General features: G+C 40.3%; 1 protein-coding gene and 1 pseudogene across 2 annotated transcripts in view; one reads left to right on the top strand and one right to left on the bottom strand.

Annotated features, from left to right (window-relative positions):
- The window catches only part of Rab3gap2 (RAB3 GTPase activating non-catalytic protein subunit 2), an 81,690-nt gene extending 57,522 nt beyond the window's left edge, over positions 1-24,168 (bottom strand). The window contains exons 1-2 of one of the 2 annotated variants that reach the window (XM_051186511.1): positions 23,909-24,168; positions 7,613-7,677 (exon numbers count right to left, since the gene is read on the bottom strand). In XM_051186511.1, the coding sequence (XP_051042468.1) occupies positions 7,613-7,677; positions 23,909-24,020 (177 nt within the window). In that variant the 5' untranslated portion in view covers positions 24,021-24,168. The remainder of the gene's footprint in view (positions 1-7,612; positions 7,678-23,908) is intronic. The other variant, XM_051186510.1, reaches the window with a different exon arrangement.
- Positions 5,883-6,250, top strand: LOC127223743 (60S ribosomal protein L30-like; annotated as a pseudogene).
- Positions 24,169-24,693: the final 525 nt, after the last annotated feature.

Below are 24,693 nucleotides of genomic sequence, written 5' to 3'. Positions count from 1 at the left end.
GAGTGACAAACATTTATACTCTGAATCTCAATTTTTAAAATTAGAGGAAATCAGTAACTTTACAGTTTATTTCACAGTTAACTCAGGATCATTTGTTTTACTTTCCTGGTTTTGGTGCTGAGAACTGATCCTAGGGTCTGCAGCACAGCAGGTAAGTGCATCCCAATTCTCCTGTTATTCTACTGTTATTCATGTCTAAACTGCAGAGTGCAACACTATTTTATGAGATTTTTTTTCAAGTGTCCACCTACTTGTCCATTCAAATTTTGATCTATATAGAAAAGCCAACATGGAAAAATCCCTGGCATTGGTAATGGTAACTATTATTAGTGTTAGAGAGTAAAATACTTACATTTTTACATAATACCTGAGCTTTCCGTAATAAGCATGGTACAAACAACTTTGTTTTTTATTAAAAAGTGTCACTTCACAATTAATTACAATGGAACTCCAAATCTAACAACCAAGTGTCTCTATTTCCTGAATAAATATTTAACACTAGATAGTAAATCTCTTTGCTCCACCAGGTACCATGTGGTACAAGAAAGTACCAAATTATATCTACCCAGAGACTCTTCAATTTAGTTCTTATGGCAACATGACCAATAAACAGTAACAAAAAGTATCCAGTTTAAGTCAGAATAGAGCTGATGCTAAATCAATGCTAAGTTGCTATTAGATTTAGAAACAATAAACAGTAATAAGTACTCACCAAAAGGCTTTATATATAGAAAACATATGATGAGCAATGTCATCCACAAGTGAAATAAAAGATTAAAACATCAACGAGCATTTCACATTATCCTAAGATTAAAGTTTGCTAATATACTAGGGATCCAACAATTTAGAATATACTTAAAAGGGTAGAACTCCATTAAAACACACACACACACACACACACACACACAATATATTCACTTTTTTATGTCACAGTCTTTAGTTTTTTAAATGAAAACAAAATAGACAATACCACACAATTGGCCAAAAGAAGCTGGGGAGATAGATGGCTTAGCAGATGAAGTGCTTGTGTGCAGTTGAGTTTGGATCCTCAGAACACATGTCAAAGTTAGGAGGGTATGGATGCCTGTCTTTAATTGCAGCATTCTGAAGGCGGAGACTTGAAGTAAGCTGACTAGCCAGGCTAGCCAGATGTTTCATAACAGGGAGCTCTGGGCATAACTTAGACCCTGCCTCAATGAATAGGGCAGAGAGCAACTGAGAAAGACACCTGACGCCAACCCCAGGCTTCCACAACTACACACTGGGACGAACTCCTGGAGTTCAGCTGTAGAGAGGGAGGAGCAATAATATGAGCAAAGGGGTCAAGACCATGCTGGGGACACCCATAGAAACAGCTGACTCAAGCAAGTGGGAGCTCACTGACTCTGGAGTGACAGCTGGAGAACCTGAATAAGACTGAACTAGGCCTCTTGAATGTAGGTGACAGTTGGGGGGCTTGGGCAGTTTATGGGGCCACTGGCAGTGGAACCAGTATTTATCCCTAGTTCATGAACTGGTTTTTTGGAGCCCATTCCCTATGGAGGTTTGCCTTTCTCAGCCTATATACTGGGGGTGGGGGGTGGAGCTTGGTCTTGCCCCAAAAGATGTGACAGTCTTTGATTATTCCCCATGGGAGGTCTCATCCTCTCTGAAGAGTGGATAGGGGATGGGATGGGGACAGGGTGAACGTGGTGGGAGTAGGAGGTCAGGAGGGAGAGGGACTGGGATTGGTATGTAAAATAAAAAAGAAAAGACAAAAAAAGACACAGCTAAACTTCAAAGGCTACAGTTGCTTGGTCCCTGAATGTTTTAGTTCATAATGACCAATGGAATTTTGAAAGTGAACCGTGACCACAGACCCAGACCTCCTCGGCCATGAACTGGTTTCTCAGCATGACTAAGATGAGATTCTCCCAGGACGCCAAACTCTTCTGTAGTGAAAAGTACTCTTGGCACCACTTTTATTTGAATCATCCTACAAAGTGGCTTTAATGTCTTCTTGAAGAGAGAGAAGTCACTGTAACCAAAGGTTCCTGGGATACAATGTACTCTCCAGAGTTACCGACCTCTTTGAGATTCTATTCATACACAGCTTTAGGAGCTGATGGGACAGCCAGGGTCATCAGGGAGCAGAAGAAGTAGACCATGGACACAGACATCTTCTTGGTGGTATTCCACGCTCTCTCACTGCAGTTTTCCCTCTCACCAGCCTTTCCATAGGCCATAGTCTTCACTTGGACAATGGACCATCGACCATCTCCTCCTGTCACCACCTTTCAAGGCACTTAACTTAGGGCTGTTTTCCTTGCTGCTGTCACTTCCTCACAGGGTGAGTTCCACTCTGCTGGCTCCAGCCCTTGTTACAGCTGACAGCTCAGAATCACAAGAGCAAACAGGCTCCCCCAGTATTAAATCTCTCAAATACAAAAGTCTTTTACTCTTCTGAGTCATCAAAACGAGAAACAACTTCCAAAGTGATGAAGGGTATATAGAAATAAAAGGCCCCCAGGAGTTCATACTGTTTCCTGCTGGGCTCAAGAGACATGGGCTGGCCTCCAGGTCGGCCTCCGGCCAGCAGCACTCAGCTCTGCTGGTTGCTGCTTCATTTACTCTTTGAAACCTCTCTCTGTCAATTCTCTTCATGCCACTGCCACACCAAGGACTAGCTCTCCAAAGATGGACCGGCGAAAGCAAAACCTCACGTTCTTCCTCTACTCAGCACAGTTCAGCCCAATGGTAGCCGACTGAGAACACCTTCAGTGTTTACAGTTACAGCGTCTTGACACAGCTCAACAGTGAGTGAGCAGGAAGACACTCTGCTCCCACTGTTGGTACCATCTTTAATGCGGACAAAACCAGTTACATTCTCAGGGAAATGTGAGGTCTTTTCCTAGCAGGAGCATCCAAAGCTTCCTGTCCACTCCCCCTTCCTGTGAGTGATGATGTCTGCTACCTTGACCAGGCCTTACACTACTGTATTTCATGTGTCTGCCAAGCCTTTCTCTTCTACTTGCTGTGCCTCTGGATGTAAACCATTAGAGTTGTTCATAATCACTGAAAGTAGTGACCTCCACTGGCATAGCTGTGAAATAATGAAAAGGACTTCCAGACCACAAACAAATGATGTAGGCAAAAATCATGGTCTGAATTATAAGTAAGTAGAAGCCAGGCAGTCCTGTTTAACTGCACGTGAAATGCTCAGAACAGGTAAATCCACACACAGAAAGTAGATCAGCTGTTACTGGAGAATAGGTGATGCATTATGAGGGTTCTTCTAGGGTAAGTAAAACATTATGTACTTAGATCATAATGATAGTTACAGACCTTTGAGAACACTAAGAAAACTGATTATATACTGTAAGGATGAATTGCATGGTATGTGAGTCATATCAATATAATATACATTTAACATAACAACACAGATACAAAGCTGAGTGATTAAAATGGTGTCCATCCTTTTGTGTTAAACATTTGTTTAAAGAGTAAGAAGACACTGTGATGGCCAATTCTGGTTATCACTGACTGAACTGGGAAGTATCTCACAGCTGGCCCCAAGCACTGAGTGGGAGATTTGTTTCCATTCCATCATCTGAAGTGGGAATGCCCATCTTAAAATGTGGCAACCCACATAAAAGAATCTTAGAAGATGTTTTGCTTTTGCTCCTTGCCTCTGCTCCTGTTGGCAAGCTCTTCTACCCTACTACAGAAAGCCTTCACTGATATCAGAATCCTGCTTCTTCAGGATTCCAACATGGACAAGAGACAGTGACTCTTCAGGAACCCTCCAGGCCATCAGCACCATACTAGACTGCTGAGGCAGCCAGCTGCATTAGCTAAGCAGATACAAGCTCTTGGCCTCCAGGATAAAGACAGTGACTGTCAGGAGTATTCAGACTATGCCATGTGCCAGCCTAAGACAGTGACTGTCAGAGTATTCAGACCAGCCTAATATGTCCTCTAATAACAGTCATTCTTTTGATTGTTTCCTTAGGGAACACTGACTAATAAAGGAACTAAAAAGTGACTAGGTATACACAAAACAAACAGCCAAACAGCAGGTGAGAATTTAACTACACCAATAATATGTAAAATGTGAAGAAATTAATGAATGCCAAAAGTATCAGGCTGGCCAAAAAGGCAATATCTAACTATCTATTAGAAACAAAATTTAGCTTCAAAACCAGAAGTCGGTTAAAATGGAAAGGAAGGGAAAGAGATAGGCCTTGGGAGAGCAATGCCTGTGTAAGAAACAGAAAGGTTTCACCTTTCTGTTAGTACACATCACCAGGAACACTGCCATATTTCAGAGCAGGAGCCACCGAGAAGGAAGATGGGCATAAATGCAGACATCTTCTACAGTACAACTGCTCAGTACACGAACCAATGCTGACAAAGCTCAAGGGAAGAGGAAAGTTTTCTACTTTCTTCTCTCACTAACAGACAAACAGAACTCAGGAAGAACACATAGACTAACCTAACTGAATGTGGGGAACCCTTCCCTATCAACAGAGATGAACGTCTAACAGAATAGACCATGTATGAGGCCATAAAGAAGGCTCCATAGATTTATAATCTTTGGAAACACATAACAGAAGTTCTCTGATAACATCAGGGTGAAATGGGAAATAATCAATAAGAGGAAATCTGGTAAACTTCCAAAAATAAAAATAGTCTTCCTTATCTGCAGTTCTGCTTCTGTGACTTGAGTTATCCAAGGCCAGTCATGGTCCAAGGGATAAGTGGAAAACTCTAGGAGTGAACCATCGCATGTTTTTAAATTGTGTGTTGTTCTGACTTACCTAATGAAACCACACGTTGTCCCACTCCACCATATCCTGGTGTCCTGAAGCTGTGAACTTCACCTCTGTCCAGCACATTGCTACTCACCCATTAATCTCTTAATAGTCATTTTGGTTTTTTAAAACAACAGTCTGAACATCATAGAGCATATGTTCATGAAACTCTTATTCTAATTAATACTGGTCCCCAATGCAAAAATAATGATGCTTGCAATTTTATTATAGCATATTGTTAAAATGTTCCCACTTCATTACTGGCTAATATTGTTACTATCTTACTGCACCTAACTTATAAATAAACTTTTTCAAAGGTGGGTACATACTGAATAAACAGTAGGTGTAGTGAGATATCCACCCTACCCATACCTGTAGCACTGACCACATCCAAACATGGTCAGAGGTGTAGAAGTGAGGAAGGGTGGGACTAGGTCTGAGGTCCCAATTCCAGCCCCAGCTCACTCTCTGGTCGGGTCACAGACCAGAGTGTGTGTGGATCCTTGGAGTGGTTATTTGCAGGTCATCGGTTTCTTGTTAAAGTGACTTCTCCCCGAATAAAATAATAATAACCTATATTGAACCTAGTCCCGTTTATCTTAATCTGTACATCAGTAAGTAGGGTTCACAGCTGTCCTTGGCATTTCAGACCCACAAGGGGCCTTACAAAGAGTCCACCTCCTTCTTAAGAGAGACTACTGCGTCTGCAAATTAACTAACACACTTCTAACAGATCAAAAAAGAAGCCAAAAGAAACTAGAAAACAGTCTGAACTAAATGAGATTAAAACCACACATCAAAACCTAAGTGCACAGGCAAATATATTACAAGAGAAAATAGATTTTAAAATAAGTAATCTCTAATGACATTTTAAAAAGCTAGAAAATAAATTCAAAGTAAAGAGAATTAAAGGTATAATTAAAGACAATAAATCAGAAAAAATACTGAATTTACTGAAACTCAAGTTTTAAAACTGTTAGAACAGCTTGGTGAGTGAGCTCTGCTGGGTGGAGGATTAGAGGAGCCCCGCATGCTAATCCTCTCTTCTGCCCTCTCTGTGTGCTAGGTTGGGGGCTGTCCAGCAGGAAGATGGTGGCCGCAAAGAAGACGAAAAAGTCCCTCGAGTCCAAAAACTCTAGGCTCCAGCTTTTATGAAAAGTGGGAAGTACGTGCTGGGATACAAGCAGACTCTCAAGATGATCAGACAGGGCAAAGCGAAGTTGGTTATCCTCGCCAACAACTGCCCAGCTTTGAGGAAATCTGAAATAGAATACTATGCCATGTTGGCTAAAACCATTGTCTATCACTACAGTGGCAATAACATTGAATTGGGCACAGCATGTGGAAAATTCTACAGAGTATGCACACTGGCTATCATTGACCCAGGTGACTCTGATATTATTAGAAGCATGCCAGAACAGACTGGTGAGAAGTAGTAAACCAGAAAAGCCTTCCTTTAATAAAACCACCAGAGCTCTTAAAAAAAAAAAAAAAAATGTAGACTAACCAAGGCAAAAGGAGAGAGGAGAGAAAAGTAAAAATACCAAAATCATGGTATAAAGTGAGAAATTACCCTAATTATAGAATGGAAGGGAAGTCCCTCTACACATATAAAAGTCAGTGGTTAGAGAAACAGGTAATGATTCCAGCCAAGAAATGATGTGGCTTTTAAGAAAAGCTGTGTCCCCAGAATAGCAAGTGGAGGTCCAAGTCTTTATCTCCCTCTGGTCACAAAAAAATGCCACCATACTGCCTGTGACACAAACAGCCAGACATGAAGAGCATGATGCCATACAGAGCTCAATGACTTGATCAGACAACCCAGAGGCTACCCTAACTCTAGATTTTCTTCCCCGTGAAGCAATGGAGGTTCCTGCTGTTTAAATTGATTTAAGACAGATCTACGACTCACAGATGAACTATAGTAAGATGCATAGGGACCTGGTCTACTTTGGTCAATGATAGTCTCAGCACCTACAATATGACAGGCACAACAAATATTCCTTGAGTGAACAGGTGAAAGGACCTAGAATAACTTATAAAGAATGAAGACCCTAAAGCAACAAATGCTCTCTATTTAGCCCACCCTTACAGTTCTACCGAGTCCCCAGCGCCAGTAAAATGAGGAGTTGGGAACCAACAAGAAGTAACGTTATAAAGGCAGAGTGAGCAAATTAATGCTGCTATCATGGGATGAGTTTGTTTGAATAGAAGTGGGTCTGAGCTGAAGGGGTGGGGAAGTTTGGATTACACACACACACACACACACACACACACACACACACACACACACACACCTACCTTCCATCCCTTTTCCTTTGTCTCTCATTCATCTTTTGTCATGCTATGAGGACATTGTCAGATGCTAATCCCTTCATCTTGGATTTGAACTGGCCCTCCAAGACCACAGCCAATGATACTTTCATCAAGAATTATGTAAATTACATGTAAACTCTCAGGCCTTTTGTTGTAGCTTAGACTACAGTGCCCAATTACTGTAGTCATTAAGTTCCTTAAAAGCAGGTATCAAGTTAGTTACTACTAACTAGACATAAAAACATTTGTGACAAAAAAACTTTTTTTTAATGTCAAGCTAATACTGAAATATCCTACTAACATTACAAAAGGAAAATGCCATTATCAAAAACCATGTAGGGCACCAGCTCAGTGGGTAAAGGCACTTATTATACAAGCCTGATGATCTGAATTCAATTCCTGGAACCCATTAAAGGTGAAAGGAGAAGCAGCTCCCCTGACCTCCACACACACCATTCCACACACAAAAATAAAAACCAAACCATGCACTAATGTAGACTTACAGGTTCTTGGGATTCTGTTTCTTCCCATGCTCCCCAACTATCATCTTCCCAGTTTGATGATTTACCTAAAGAAAGAGAGGGAGAGAGGGAGGAAAGGAGGAAGGGAGGGAGAAAGAGGGGGGAGAGAGAGAACACATAAAATTAAAAGATTTAACATATTTTAAAGCATTTTTCCCCTAAACATAACAGAAACAAGTAGTTCTTTGTTTGGCTAGTTTTTGTGATTTTTGAGACAGGGTCTCATTACGTAGCTCTGGCTATCCTGGAACTTATTATGTAGACCAGGCTGGCCTTGAACTCACAGAGATACCTCCTGTGTTTGTATCCTGAGCACTGTTGTAAATATACAGCAACAAACACATCTAAAATTTCACAGATGTTTTCAAAGTGAATTGTCTCTTGATAGGACTAGGTATCCATGGAAACAAGACAAGCTGCCCTCCTCCCTTTTTTGTTACTCCTGATTCTTATATTTGAGACAATCTTCTTAGATTAAAATATATTCACTGAAATATGCAATAAGGAATTGAAAACCACAGTTAAGCTTAGAAAGCACATTCCTTGCATGGCTCATGTTCATTTTATATACTTTGCTTAGAATTACTTAAAACAATAAAATTATTATCACCAAGCAACCAGAAACAAGAATGAGATATTTTATCACCCCAAATTAAGTTAAAACACCAATGAAATTCCAGTAAGACTCAGGCTGCAGATATTTCGCTTGAATTTTATCAATTTTTGACTTATGAAATACATTATGAAATCCCTAATACTTCTTCAAATCCCTGATGCAGCACTTCCTACCTCTGAGGAAGCAAATTACCTCCTCAGTAAGCTTTGGTTTCCTCCAATAGGGCTGTGTAAGGCTGAACCAGACAGCATACTGAGAGGCTCTGCATCTAACTGTAGGTTCTCACTGACAGCCATCATGACTTAGCCTTCAAGTGTAACAGCCATGAAGTAGAAATAAAATGTATTTAAGCAATCAGCTTCGAAACCCTGAGCAGGGTCTTAATGACTAATGAGAGAGAAGCAAAGAGAACATTCAGCTTTAAAGGTGGCTGAAGCAAAGGACACAGATGACTTTATAGGGTTACAGTCTGGCACTTGGAATCACTGCTCAATTAGCTTGTAGTAACAACAGTCTAATTTTCAGCACTTAAATGCCAACTAATTACTTCCTAAAATTCTAAATACACTGCTAGGCTTATATTAAGTCCTAAAATAGCACCATGCTTTGATTAAAATCACATGATCTGCAGATTTCCAGATACAAGTCAATTAAGTCAATTAACAATTGTTCTGTTAAATAGCATGTACCAAACCTTGTAGCTAAGAAAAGTATAACAAATTCCTTGCTCTTAAAGGATCTATTATCTTATGCAGGATGTAGATGAACACTTAACTATAGCACACAGTGAGTGCTGTAACTGCTACAGTACCTTGGACAAGAGAGTGAAATATGTCATAGGTATACAAATGCATACAAACATATACTCTGTGAATAATCACTGCCATTATTTATTAAGATTTTGGTTTTATTTTTATCAGAGTGAGTATATATTCATGTGTGTATGAGTATCTGTGTGAGAAAATATGCACAGGTGTATTTGTGATAATGGGGACCAGAAGAAGGCATCAAATCCCTTGGAATTAGATACAGGTATTTTTAAAGCCACTGAACATGGATGCTAGAAACTGAATTTGGATCCTCTGGAAAGCAGAAAGTGCTCTTAACATCTGAGCCATCTCTCTAGCCCCTACTTATTTTTTGAGACAAGGTCTTGCTACAGAGCCCTGGCAGACCTTAAACAGATGGTCCTCCTGTCTCTGCCCCCCAAGTACTGGGATTACAAATACATGACACCACACATGGCCAAAATAGTGTCTTTACAAAGTAGTTAGAAACTTTTCAAATTAACTGGAAAAACATGAACATAAGGCAAAAGCCTCAATGCTCAGACCACTGGTGATGGCGGACTGCCTAGTGATGTGTGCACAGCAATTCACTGAAATATCACAAGGTTCCTTTACAATGTAACACTACCATGCAAAAACAGACTCTCAAAAGGCTAAATAGCTTGGCCTAGGTCACAGAAGTGAGGGGCAACCTAGGACTTAACTTCAATTCCATTATCATTGCCCAACTCATGCCCCTGAGGTTTGGGCACACTTCCTTCCATGTAGCTCATGGACAAAGACAAGAGAAACACTGGGGCCTATGAAGAAGCCAACTGGTAAGAGTGTCTATCTGTCTCTGAGGCAGGGTTTCATGTATCCCAGGCTAGCCTAGATTTGCTACACAGCTAAGGATGACCCTTGAACTTCTGATTCTTCCGCCTCCCCCAGATTGCTAGGATTACAGCTGTGCATCACCACACCAGGATTATGCAGTTCTATGGATCAACCCCAGGGCTTCTAGAATGCTGAGTGCTAAAGCCCCAATTCTTATTATGTATTTTCTTGTTTCTTTTACATTGTTTTTTAAATATCCCCTTGATACTGGGACAAAACAACCTTGCAGAATAAAAGCATTTCAGGAATTCATTCATTCATTTATTCATTCACTCAGTAAATAGCATCTTTTCCACACTAGACATCAGATACCAAAGAAAGTAAGTTTTAAAAGGGCTCAGTTCAAGCACATAATCTCTGTTGAATGTAGAACACTATAAAAAGGATTTTATTTTTCCCTTATACTAGTATAAAAAGAAACTGACTCAATTCACAAATGACTCATACAATGAAGCAGAGGACAGCAGTTATTTGGATTTCCTGCCTCTACAGAGACCCAGTCTCTTCATGCTTCAATTCAAAATATGTCCAAAGTGAAAGACTGACAAATATATTATCTGTTTCAATAAGGATTTACCCAGTTTTCAATGTCTGGCTAGAAAACGCTTTTCAACTGAAGAAAAAGAAAAAATTAACTGGGCAGCTCCTGCTATCATGGGAATCTTTTCTCAAAGTCATCAGACTACAGACAAATTAATGGAGGCTTAGCAAAGGGCTGGGTGGGTAAAGTGCTCCCTGAGCAAGCATGAGGACCTAAGCAATTTCCAAGATCCACATTTTAAAAAAAACATGCTGTCTATATCATTAGTAATGTTATTATATTTTTGGTTGTGAGCCTAGCCTTTAAGAGATGAACCATCTCTTCAGCCCTAGTAGTGTTTCTTTACAGACTGATCATTGATAAAGGTTATAGGTAAGTAAAGCAATGTGTTTAACATTAAATTATCAACTATGTGATTTTATGTTAATATGGGACATTTCTGTAAAACCTAAGGTCTTATAAAGTGCATATAATCATGAGGAAATAAGAGTAATTTGTTTAATGTACTATCAATTACTATAAAGAAAAGCTAAAAATATTCTACCATGGCTGTCTCTTAGGAAAGTAACTAGACCCACATCTTCTAAAGGCTGAAATAATATAAAAGTCCTAAGCCCTGGTCTGATTTAACATGCAAGTGTGTGGGAGTCAGGGCCCCTGAGTGGGCAACTTTGGGGGAGATCCAGTTGCAATGTGATGATCTAAACACTACTACTCACCACACCACACAGCCACTGGTAGCTACCCAGTTTGCATCATGAACTGTGTGGTACTCATTTACATCCAAGGCTAGAATGCACATTATAGGATGATTTTAATTGTTTTTTGCCTATTATACAAGCACCAGCCACTCAATATGCAAAAGTAATTCTCTAAATGACACTACCACCAATGTCTGTCAGGTTTCCAGTTTTGTTGAAGTACAACCCAACAAACTGACCAGAGAAAATAGAACAGTAACCACAGTATTGCCTTTAAAACCTCAGAATTAGAGCTCTCCTGCCAGGTTCTCTCTGGCGGTAAACAAACAAACAAAAAACAAAAACAACAAAATAATGAAAAGAAACTAAAAGAATGAGTTGGGATGCAGTCCTTGGCTCATCCCCCAGTTCTACATATCTGAGGCAGAGGGCCCAAGGATCATGTCTCAGGAACACTATCACAGGGCCTGAACTTCAGTGTTTCCTTGGCCTGTCATCAGTCAGACTGCCTTCAACAGTAGCCACACGTGTAATTTCAAGTCAATTAGTAATTGCATTTAAAAGTAAAATTTAACACTATATTTTAATATAATATAGCCAGATATTATCACTCCAATATATAAGTGCAATCATTCGTGAGGTATTTTGCATCCTTTTCTCATATTAAGTCTTAGAACCTAGTGTTCTCTGCACTTGGGGCACATCTTGTCTGTACGAGCCACATTCCAAATGCTCAGTAGGACATGTGACCAATGACTATAGTGTAAGACAATGCAAGTCTAGAGTAAGGAATGATGTATTATCAGGCTGCCTGCAGTGGAGAGTTACAGGATCTTGGGCAGTTTAATTAATCCCTTGCTGCCTCACCTTCCTCTTCAGCAGGATGGAGCTAATAACTCCATCTGCCTCACAGAACTGTGATAGTTGTGTGAAGCGCTGAGGAGCGTGACTAAGCACTTTACAATAACCAACCCGCAAACACAACATTCTCATCCACATTCCGCCTACCCTATCATGTTAGCCACACACCTTCCTATAAAGTTATCCTGCCAGAGGTGACTTCTTTGGGGTCACATTAATCCTTCATGAAGTCTGCTTGCAGATTTTATATCTAGGATCAAACTAATCTTTTTTTTTTTTTCTCCAGAGTTTTATTGTGTTGCACTGAAGGAACAGCAGAGTGGATACACAGTTCTCAATTTTATTTTTGAAAATCTAAAGTACTTGCAAATTCTTAAGAATACCTTGACTACTAGATTAGGACAGTAAGCATAATATAACCAATTTCTTAGTAGATAATGTCTTACAAATAAAAACACATTTAAAATAGCTTTAAATGCATTCTTAACAGATAATTCAGCACATGCTTATATCACTTACACTTAAGAATTAAAGCTAGTGTATTGATTACTCTGATGGAAAGGAAGAGAAACCCCTCTCTCATGCAATACATAGGGATAATATTCAAGTCAACAGGGAAAGAAATATCACTCTTCTTCTTGTCATATCCATAACAATCATCTACAGTGATATGTCAGGAAACCTACGATGTTCCCCACAAGTCAGATACACATTTTCAGTTCACCAGAAGCACCTCGTATCTACAGCTAATTTGTACTGAACCCTCTAAACAAAGCTCCCAATGGACTCAGGGCAGTCAGAAATTAGTGCAATTACTCGGAGGGTTATGGCTGTTCCTTAAGAGTGCAAGTTCAACCTGTCAACACCAGAGGTAATCATTTTATATTAATTTATACGTAATTCCATTTAGAGCATAACATATGAAAACAGTCTTTCCACAAGCAAAAAATGTGGAAACATTTAAAAAATAAGGAGCCATTTTTTTTTTCTTAAAGTAATAGATCAGATTCCATAGGCTACTCTTGGAAATAGGACCTTGCTGGATAGAATACCTTCATTAGTGGCGGTTTGCATGCACTTAACTGGACTGATTCTTCTGTGTTGTTCTATGAGCTCACCAAAACATAGATCATGCCGTATAGGTAGTTTAAAAAAAAAAAAAAAAAGGCTAGAAGGTAAAAAGCTGGTTTGCATCATCCTTCCTTCTGACAGTAGGCTAGAGTGTCTACATTTATGATGGTCATTGGGTCACAGAGTCCAGGGCTACTCATCACTGGTCTACTCATATACCTCCAAATATGGTATGCCATATTTGTGTAAGCCACTCTGCTGCACAAAGAAACATGACACAGAAGAAAGCGTGGATGAGGTACTCTGGAAGTACAAGAGGACTCAGGGTATGTACACTGGCCTATAGGGTTCCTGTAATCAGTCTTCAGCTCATCAAATGCTATGATGAGCCAAATGGCGAAGAAGATGAAAGCAGTGGTGAGCAGCAGCACCAGCGTATAGCAGAAGGTCATGAAAGTGAACGGCATGGCCAGGGAGGAGCTGCCTGGCATGCTGGGGCCAGCGGAGAAAAAGCCAAAATAATCTTTTTAAAATTTCCATTGAATAGTATAACATTAATAAATTCTATTTCAATTAGTAAAGCAAAGTAACTTAAAAGTACTGCTTCCTAGCTTTAGTTTTTATTAAGAAATAATAGGAAAATGTGATTATTTTTGTTTGAATTCAAGTACAAGTGGCAGATTTTATTAACAGCAGAAACAGTCTTAGCAATTGAGTTGAGATCATGTGGCTGGTTATGGACTGAAGAACCTTTACATTTCACATCTACTTGCACATACAACATCTGCTTCAACATTTAAAAACAAGATGTGGCTCATTACTAACAAAAGACCAAATGCCAATACAAAGTCAGCTAGGTGGCTCAATCACTTGTAACTTAACAGTCTTCTTGGAAGGGCAGGGGATAAATAATCCTAAGTGCCATGGAGCTCCCAAACAGCATATCACTCTGAAGAAAAGAACCTATTATTGCTCAAACATTTGTTTTTATCAACAGTGGATAAATACAGAAAGACAGAATAATAATAGCAAGCATTGCCTACTGGAGACATCTTAAGAGTACAATGAGAATGCTTCTCAAACCTTGTTACTTCCATAATGAGTCCTACCCAGATGTTGTACCTAAAGAAGTCATTATATCAGGACACTTCTATAAGGAAATATCCCAAAGGTACATGTGTCAGTGGGCTTTCCCACCTGTTTTGCTATATAACCTAATGACAAAAATAACATTCTAGGATAGATGAGATATATGTACTTTGTCTTGGATCTGTAATCTGTTTTTATTCCTCAAACCCCACATTGTGTTTGTCTAACTAGCCCCCCACTTTCCTCTGTGTGTGTGTGTGTGTGTGTGTGTGTGTGTGTGTGTGTGTGTGTGTGTGTGTGTGTGTTAAGATGAGGTCTCATTATATAGTCTGGGCAGGCCTTGAATTTATTATGCAGCCAATGCTGACCTTGAACTCACAGCTTCCTGTTTCTACCTCCCGAGTGCTGTGATGAAAGGCATGGGTCTCCACAACTGCCTCCCATATCTGTTCTGACATATGAATTTCCTTTAAATCTTATTCTCTCATATTCTAAATAAAATTTTTCTTAAAATTAACAGGTTATCGAGGTTTTCATTAGGAGGTGAATTTGAGACTTTCAAGAAATTTGCCAGCTTAAAATATTTTGTGTATTTTGGTTGTTAAAATTACCCTTTGTTTGTTTCATACCACATCTCTTTAAATAAAAGAAGCTGCTCTCCTACCAACTTACATGACATGGAGAGAAATAAAGGGGAGCAAGAGGTTCTAAGTAAGAGACATCATAGTGACAACATCTGCACTGACTACCAACCTGACAGCCTGCCAACCTGACAGCCTGCCAACCAGACAGCCTGCTAACCTGACTGACTGCTAATCTGACTGACTGCTAACCTGACTGACTGCTAACCTGACTGACTAACTGCTAATCTGAATGACCGACTGCTAACCTTACCTTTGAACCTACTGTTTTAACACCAATCACTATTCATTACTATTCATTACTCTGAACTGTCTAATCAGGAAAAATAACAAGAAGGCAGGCAAGCACCATCACACCAGCTGGCGTTTTCACTCTTATCTAATTAAATGTTTTGTCCAAGGATAAAACCAATGACTTTCAGATGTAAAATGCAACAATTCCCTCCTAGAAAGGTCGTTTTTCCCTGAGCATATTACTCCACTCTAAAACACTGTTCGCTGACTTGCTAAAGAAAATCTTCAAACTCCTCCCCTAACACAAATGTCTTACTTAGGGTTATTTCCAATGAATGAATCCTTCTGCCAACAAAGGCCTTCTGCTTCCTACAGCTTTACTTAATTTCCCAAATACCTTATTCTAACTTACTTTTGAATACTCTGTACCTGTAAATGGACAGCATATTTTTCTTCATTTAACAAGAACCTGAAGCTAGAAAGGAAATTAAATTCCATAAGTGAACAATTAATTTGACCGTTATTTGTATGAGTGTGTTGAGAACAAAATTGAATGAGAAACTGAAAAACTAAATGTCAGAAAGGGGGAAATTTAATTTTTTATAGTCTAAGATCTTAATACAAAACCAATTCACTTCCTCCTTTATGTATTGCTTTTATGAGAAGAAACTTCTATAACCTATGGTTTACAATTTATTCACAGGGTTCAAAAGCCTTCAGTGGGTCCTTCAGCTCAGAGAAGGCAAGCACCACCAGGCAGGGCAATGTCAATTACAAAGAATAAAGAAGTCTTTTAATGTTCTGTGCCTCAGAATCTTAGCCTTTTTCCATTTCTAAGAGCATGCAAAATGGGAGATAAATGTCAATTCGGTGACTAAAATAAGGATGACATCCTGTGCTCAACAGATGAATTAATTTCTTTCAAACTATCATGATTAAAACAGAGTATTATTTCCAAGGTCCTTATCCATCATAGAATTCTAATACCACCTCCCATTCTCCAACAAATAACCTTCCCCATATCATAAAGAACATGCATGCAGGAAACAAATCAGAAGTGACAGAAATGAAACTATCACACAGCAGAAATATAGCATGGAAATTTTCCTGGCTCAAATAAGCATCATCTAAAGTTCACAAAAATAAGCATGCTCCTTTTGCCCAAACCCTATGACAGCTTTAGGCTTACTTTTATTAAAATGAACAAACAGATGATTTATAGGCATAAGGAAGCTTCATGTGCTCCATTTTCCTTTTGTTTCTATGAATTGATAAGATGATATAGAGCAATACTTTATACATTCATTTTATTAAAAACATTCCATATTTCCTACACAGAAACCACTTTTTAAAAATGGGTTGTAACTTAAAAGCCCATTAAGTTGATATGTAAGCCAGAACACATTTTTTTTCTATAAAAAATTATGCTTCCCAAACTAGCAAAACAGAAATCAAATAATAGCTAAAATGTGAATTTATAAGCAAGGCTTAGATTTGGGAAGCCAGAAGAAATATTAGCTTCATTTACTGAGTCATATTTTCGCTAAATTAAATTATACAAATAAAATTAGTATTAATCTACCTTCTTACTGTTGATTTATCAGTTTTCATTGGGCTAGTCCTTAATCCTCATCTAGGTTTTGGCAGTTCTTCATTAATGGTAGTGACTACATCCTTTAAATTTGCTCATTGAGGTATCTGTTCCTACATTAATCATGAAATATTTTGGCTTTGATTAAAGCACACCCAAGTATTTGGGCAAAATCTTAATCTAAATTGAATCCACAAGGTGCACATAGACTATCATCAAACACTCTACTCCCCTGTGGCTTTATGAGCAGGGGGAACAGGAATGGTGAACACCAACACAAAGATCAGGAATGGGATCAGCTTTTCTACAGCTTATGTTCAAATAGGTTCCCCAGCGGTCAGGCAGTTGGCTATGGGAGCCCTTTACTGTAAGGCTATCATGTAAGAGGTAGTCATACGTAAGGACCACTGTGCTTTCTATTTACTTTGGTTTTCAAGTGGGTCAGCGCTAAAGGCAATTAATGTATTTTATATTTAGAAGAACTTACCATTAATTCTGCAAACTTTTTATCCCTAGTATCCTACTTTTGCTTTCATGTTTCATTATCTTCCTTGAAAGTGGTCCCTGCACCTCTTTTTTTTTTTTTTTTTTTTTTTTTTGCCTTGCTTCCTGCCCTCTACAGGTATCACTCCAACTTAAATATGGAAAGCTAAAACGTCAAAGCTAGGATCCACAAATGAGGAGGTGTTTGTCTTTCTGGACCTTCTTATTTCATCTATTCTTAATTTCATTTTTCTTTTGTGCTAAGTGAGAATTCCTTTATACATATGTACCATACTTCCGTTACCCACTTTCCAGGAGGTGGGTATTGAGGTTGATTCTATTTCCTAACTATTGTGAACAGAACAGCCATGAAAACAGAAGTGCACACAGGCCAAGATATACGGTCCTTTCAATAAATGCCCAGAAGTGGTAGAGTTGGGTCATACAATAGTTCTAGTGTTAGTTTTTTAAGGACCCTTCACACTGATTTCCATAGTGGCTACACCAATTATACCTGCTGTCACCACAAGTGAATAGGGGGCCCCTTTCTCCCTCACAAACATTTGTTGTCTTCATAATGGCCACTTTGACTATAATAAGAGGATATCTCAAAGTCACTTGAATTTTAATTTCCCTGAGGGCTAGTGATAATGAACACTTTTAAAATGTTTATTAGCCATTTATATTACTTCTTGTGAGGACTCTGCTCAGATCCATTCCGTGTTTCCATGGAATTTAGCTTTCTGAGTCCTCTGTATGGTCTAGACATCAATTTTCTGTGAGATGTATAGCTAGCAAAGAATTTTTTCCTATTCTGTAGGCTGCCTTTTATTTATTGCTTGACAGTTTTAATTATTTTTTTAATTGAAAATTTTAATTTTGTGAGGTCTAATTCATCAATTATTGGCCTGATTTCCTGAACAAATGGAATCCTATTTACAAAGTCTTTGTCTCTGTACTTATCTTGTAGAGCACTCCACTTTTTCTCTGAAAGTTTCAGAGTTTTGGTCTTAAGTTGAGGTTGTTGATCTTCTCCATGTAGGTATCCAGTTTCTGCAATATCACGAAAAAGATGTGTTCTTTTCTCCAGTGTGTATTTTGTCAAAGATCTGGTAACTGGAAGTTACTCATACCTATCCCATTTTATTGATCTATGTGTTTTTTCTGTTTCAATACAACGCTGCTTTTGTTACTATGATCCTATAATAATTAAATCAAGTATAGTAACGCCTCCATCATCATTCTTTTATTCAGAGATGCTTCAGCTAGCCAGGATGCTTTGTGCTTCCATATGAATTACAATTTTTGTTTTTAATTTCTGCAAAGAATGGTGCTGAAATTTTGATCTGGGTTGCAACGCATCTGCAGGTTCTTTTGTTAAGATGGCTACTTTCACAATCCATGAGCTGGAGGAGGTCTTGCCAGTTGTCTTCCTTTTTTTCTTCAGTGTTTTCAAGTTTCCCCACAAATGTCACTCGCTTCACTGGTTATGTTTGTTGTTGTTTTGTTTTTGAGGCTACTGTAAACAGAGTTCTTTCCTTCTCAGTATATTTGTTATCTGTATGAAGGGAAGCTATTTTTTAAATATGAGTTTGTATCTTGTGGCCTTTGCTCAGTGTTTATCAGCTCTGAGAGTTTTCTGGTGGAGTCTTAGAAGATTCTTATCTGCAGTTGCTACACACGATACACAAAAGAGGGAAACCAAACTAGCAAGGCTGAAGAGTACATGCCAGTATGAGATTTGATTGACGAAGGCATAAAAGTTAATGAAACTATTCTCCACATATTCTAGAGACTTCAGTTCTCCATCTTTCTTCCTTGTGTAAATCATTCTTTATCTTTAAAATAAATCTTCTGAACACCAGCCGAATCTTGCTTTATAGTTATGGGCTTTTTGTTTTCAGTGCACATAAAGAAAAGCTGTTTGTTTTAACAATATCACCTGAGAACCAGTAACAGTTCAGATACACAGCAAAGAAAAAAATATATACATGCCCGTTTATCATTGTTCTTTGCTTCACAGTTAGCATTTCTGAAATAAGAACAGCATTTAGCTTAGGTATATACTGTATTATACTCTTCAAAGTTGCTAAAAAATAAATAGTGCTCTGCCTTCCACACCCTCCACAAAGAGTATGTGAGGTGTCAGGTGTGCTAAGTTGACTGTAATAATCATTTTTACATGTATATCATTAAACTTCACACTGTACACTGTCTTTAATATACAGAATTTCTGCAGATTACACTCAATAAATTTATCATGAAAGAAGAAATCCCAGTCAGGGGAAATGCCAACCCTCCCCAAGTGAATATAAGCAATATAAGCTCATCAAAAATCCCAATGTGAATTTGGCTTTTTAATAAATTCTAAAGCTCAACTGAGAGGGAAATGTGTAAGATTATCCCTACGATATTCTTGAGAGAGAAGTAACATGGCAGAGACAATCTACGATGCATTAAAATGGATAGTAATCAATAAATACATCAATGGACAGAAAGGAGTCCAAAATAAAAGCAAGTAGCAAGTGTGGCTGCCTCTACAAGACCTGCATAAGATCAAGCCAACAACCTTGCAGTTTGGATGAGGAAAAGGCTCACAGGGCCTAACCCCTTGGGAGACCTACTGGCAGTTGGCTGCTGGGGGAGGAAAAATCAGTTTCCTTCCCAGTGCAGTTCCTGCAGTTACCCATGATACAGTGGGTGGCCCTAAACTCATGTGCATAGAGGCAGCTCTAATTGGACTCAGTGGGTTATAAAGAAAAAAAGAAAGGAAGGAAGGAAGGAAGGAAGGAAGGGAGGGAGGGAGGGAGGGAGGGAGGGAGGGAGGGAGGGAGGGAGGGAGGAAGGGAGGAAGGGAGGAAGGAAAGAAGGAAGATTTAGAAAAAAAGGACATGGGAGAGGGACATGGGGAGCTCTAGGAGATGTTGGTTGGGAGGTAATTAGATAAAAATATATTTATACATGTATTATGTTCTCAAAGAACAAATAAAATTTAAAAAAATCTTAAAATCGAAATCCTTTCCCATCAATAAAGTTAAAGACAAATGAAAAATGAGTATAAATATGTACAAAACAGAAGAATATATGAGCTTTTATAAAAACAGCTATATATAAAAATCCAATAAAAAAATCGCTCAGACATGAGAGTAAGAGTTGAAACTATGGCACTACTAGAAGAAAACAAACTCTTCAGAACACTGTTGTGAATAAAGGTATTTGGGGGTAGGAACAAAAAGTGGTGGCAACAAAAGCAAAAACCAATCCAAGGGGTAACAGCCAAGAAATAACAGGGTGATGGCAGCCTACAGACTATACAAAAAACTCAAGCAACTCACTAGCAAAATAACAACAACTATGCTCTGATTAAAACATGACATGGATAGACAAAATGCCCAGGAAATGGTGAAGAACTTCTCAACAGCATTAAACATCAGAAAGTCAAAACCACAATAAGATGAGTTATGAAATAGCAACAGCAAGAACAAAAGACCAGCAAGGACGTGGACAAACACTCTTGGTATGAATATAAATTAAATCAGTACAAATTAGTCTAGTTATCAGGGAAAATAGCATAGAATTCTTTACCACTCTAGAAACAGAATTTATATAAGCCTACATTCCCATTATAGGATACAGAACAAAGGAAATCAACATGTTGAAGAAATACACTCCTATGTTAATTGTAGTACTGGTTAAAATAGCCAAGATATGGAATTAAGCCTGGAGATCTATTGATAGGTCAGTGAAGAAAATATAATATGCATATACATAATGGAATATTATTTGGCCACTAAGAATGAACTTCTCTCATTTACAATAACACAAATAGATGAAACAGAAAGGAAAGAATGTTAAATGAATTAAGATACACAAATACAAATACCATACATTTTCATTCATATGTGGAAGTTAAAAAGTTTATGTAGTCATAGCAGTTCATGTCTATAATCTCAGCACATGGGGGGCTGAGGCAGATCTTGAGTTTAAAGCCAGCCTGGGCCAAACAGCTAGACCCTGTCTCAAAACAAATAAACAACACTGCCACCATTTAGTTCATAAAAACAGAGAGACTAGAAGAGTGGTTGTCAGAGGGTGGTAAAGGTGTGAGGATGGTGGCAGGGGGCTCGGACAGAGGCTGGTGAGGGTATGACAATGGTGACAGTCAAGGATACAGGTATGAATGGACAGGAGGAGTGAATAATGTTCTACCGCATAGCACAGTAACTACAGGTGACATTACTAGTTGTATGTTTCATCGTTGACAGTAGAATGGATTTTATCTGTTCCCAATAGGAAGAAATGATAAATGCCTGAGGCAAGGTTACGCCAGTCATCCCCATGACACATTCATATGTGTACTGAAATACTATGTTGTAATATAAATATGTATCCCTCAGTATCAGTAAACTATTAAGACTATAGTAATAACACCTTTACCTGCTGAGCCTTCTCACTGTCCCAGAATTATTGATTTTTAAGTTAAAGTACAATTTTTAAAAATTGTGGATTATAAGAAGAATGTGATTTAAACTGTATCGTTGGGGTTTACTGGGAATATTGTTGAAACTAATTAGAAGAAGCCAAGAGTGGAAGCAGGAAGGAAGTCTGTTAGCAGATGGGTGCCATGGCTGACGCTGGTCTGCACCAGGACAGTGGCAGTGGGCCATAGATGCGCTTCCCTGCTTCTCACTCCAAGTCTGATGCCCTCCACAGCCAAGCTAAGCTCACTGCAAGCACCAATGTCACTACCCAGTTTCCAATTCCTCCAACACCCTACAGACATACAGACACACTTCTGGCCACTATGCCACTCAAACAGTGCCAAGATCCCAGCCACCCCACCTTCCCCAAACCACTGAGTGCTTTCTTGATCCTACCTGGCCTCTGCTGACCAATGTTCACCTGCATCAAATCCTCTCTCCCCTCAGCTTCTGAAAGATTTCCATCACCTGGTGCTCCTCTCTCTACTACTTCTTTTGATCTTAGGAACCTTTACAAGGCTCCCAAACTTAGTCTCTCTCTAGGGTTTCCTCTTCTGTACACAGTTCACCATAGGAAATCCTACAGACCGAAACCACACTTCCCTGGGAATGCCCAAATTAATACCCCTGACTTCGGATGCCCTACCAAGTTCTGGACTTCTATCTACTGTGTAACTTCACCTGCTCACTTGGACAAACCCAAGCATTTCAGATATGAAAAGTTAGGATGCCTTCATTCTCTCTCAGCACACACTCCTGCCAAACCAAAGACATCCTAAATGGCCTCTCTCTCACCAGCTACAACCTCTATCACCAGACCCTCCCAAGGTTGTACATCCAGACCCAGCTCCTTAAAATCTATTTCCCCAGGACTTCTCAATTGATTTTCCTGCTTTCCGGCTCTCTTCACTGCTGCCACAGAACACCAGCTGCCATAGAACACCACAGGTCTTCAACAAGTTCTGTAAATCGGACCAAACGCAAATCTGACAACTTCTTCCTTTGACAAATCTGACAGCTCCTTTGCTGGTATTGTACAGCCTGGTCTCTCTGTTCTTCCCTGCACACCCTCCTCCCCATCATTCAGCTCTTTCCAGTTCTTTAAACACCAGAGCTGTTCAGACCTGCTTCCTTGCCCCATTCTTCCTCTCACTCATCTATCTTCTACTTCACAGGGAGGTCTACATCTCGTCACTTTAAAGAAGCGCCTCACAGGAGCTGGAGAGATGGCTCCGGGGTTAAAGCCAGAGAATCTGAGTTTGGTTTCCAGCACCCACTCCAGGCTGCTCACAAAGGACAGCCAACCCCAGCTCCAGGGGACCTGACACCTTCTGCTGACCTGTCAGGACACCCTCATGCATGTGCTGACAGACCTACAGACACAGGTCTCACAGGACAGAAACTACCAACCTTAAGTGGCACGTAGCACCAATGATTGGTATAGGCTATTCATTCCTAATTTGGTATTTTTCAAACATTTATTTTTCAGGCAGACCCAAGCTGGCCTTGAATGTGAGGCCGAATCTTCCTAGTGCCCCATTATAATTTCTGAAAGGGGGAATTTCGGTTTGGTTTGGTTTTTGTTGTTGTTATTGGGCTTTCTTGTACACCATTCTGCTACAACAGAGAGTAACAACACTATGCTACAAAGCAAAATGTCTTCCGTATCAAAAATAAGAAAGCAGCACAAGACAGGCTCTTTCAAAAGGAGAAAGGAAGGAGCATTTCAGAACTCCTAAGGAAATACACATCTAATAACCCAGCCCTAGGTTTTATAGCGCCGAAGAAGGGTTTGATGGTAGTAACAGGCGGAAGGCTTCTCTCCTCAATAAACGCCAATTAACTTTTCTTGGCCATGTCGCTGTAATTTTAGCTCCTACTGTGGACTCTCCTCCCCTTCCTACGTGTTTACTTTTCTTATTTGGGAGTTTACTCACCACCTCAAAAGACCCTCGCTTGCCAATCGGCCATTTATTCCGTAAACCCGAATGACGGAAAGGAGAAGGAAGAATAGAGACGGTGAGGACGCTAAACACTTCTGGGAGGGGTGGAGCAAAGGCCACCCGCCGTCCCAGGGATGGAGAAGAGTGGAAGGTGGGGACGAGCACGGGGTGGAGGACCGACAGCTGGCAGGGACTGGGGCTGAGGATGCGATCCCGGAACAGTGGAGTGCAGGAGAAGGCATGGAGCTGGGACTGGGAAGGAGGGGGTGGGGAGCGGTGACAGACAGGCGACAGGACGCTAGGCGCCGAAGGCTGACGCCGAGGGGAGGCTCTCGGCCGCGTCCCGCTCGCCGGCCACTTACTCGGGTCCCTCCTCAGGGCGCCGGGGGTCTCCTGCCGCAGCTCGGGGAACAGGAAGTCGCGCGCCGACTGCAGGTCCTGGAAGGAGCAGAACTGGACGATGGAGCAGGCCATGGCTGCAGGGACCCCTCTCGCGGGGGTGTCGTTCCCTAGCCGCGCCCGGCCCGGCCGGCTCTACTACCCCGCGGCTGACAGCACCCAGCCCCGAAAGCTTCAGCCACCCGGGAGGGCGGGGACGCCAGACCGGAAGCTGTCAGCACGCCCCGAGAGGCGGTCCCGGGAGCTACGCATGCGCGAGCTGCTCCGGCGTGGCGCGTGCGCGGGGCGACCCGGCCGTGGGTGGGAGGTGCCGCTCGGGACACGTGACTCGCAGTGGCTCCGCCGCGAATCGGACGTGGCGGTTCTCTCCTTGCGTGAGCCTGTCGGTCTGGCCATCCTCCAGAGGTGACCTAATCGGACTTGGCGTGGGCTTTTGAATCACCCCAGCAATCTTGTGCTTCTACGGACACTGCCTAGGTAGTTCACAGAGAGGAAAAGTACCCGTGAAAATGTAGTGTCTTCAGAACTCCGTATTTTTCTTTTAATGTGGAAGGCTATTCTCTGCATGCAATATACACTTGTACCCTCCCCCCCCCCAAAAAAAAAGTGTGCCTTGCCCATGCCTGTAAATCTCCTTCCTGCACTCAAGGGCCGAGGCAGGTGGATTTCCTGGTGTTCAAGCTACTAACCTGGAGGGCAGTGTAAGACAGTGTCTCAGATAAGAAGGCTTTGAAAAGAAAGCAGCTCC

The sequence above is a fragment of the Phodopus roborovskii genome, unplaced genomic scaffold (assembly GCF_943737965.1).
Source record: "Phodopus roborovskii unplaced genomic scaffold, PHOROB, whole genome shotgun sequence".
Classification (NCBI taxonomy): Eukaryota; Metazoa; Chordata; class Mammalia; order Rodentia; family Cricetidae; genus Phodopus; species Phodopus roborovskii.
Note: the sequence above shows the minus strand (reverse complement) of the source record. Positions and strands in the feature narration are given on the sequence as shown.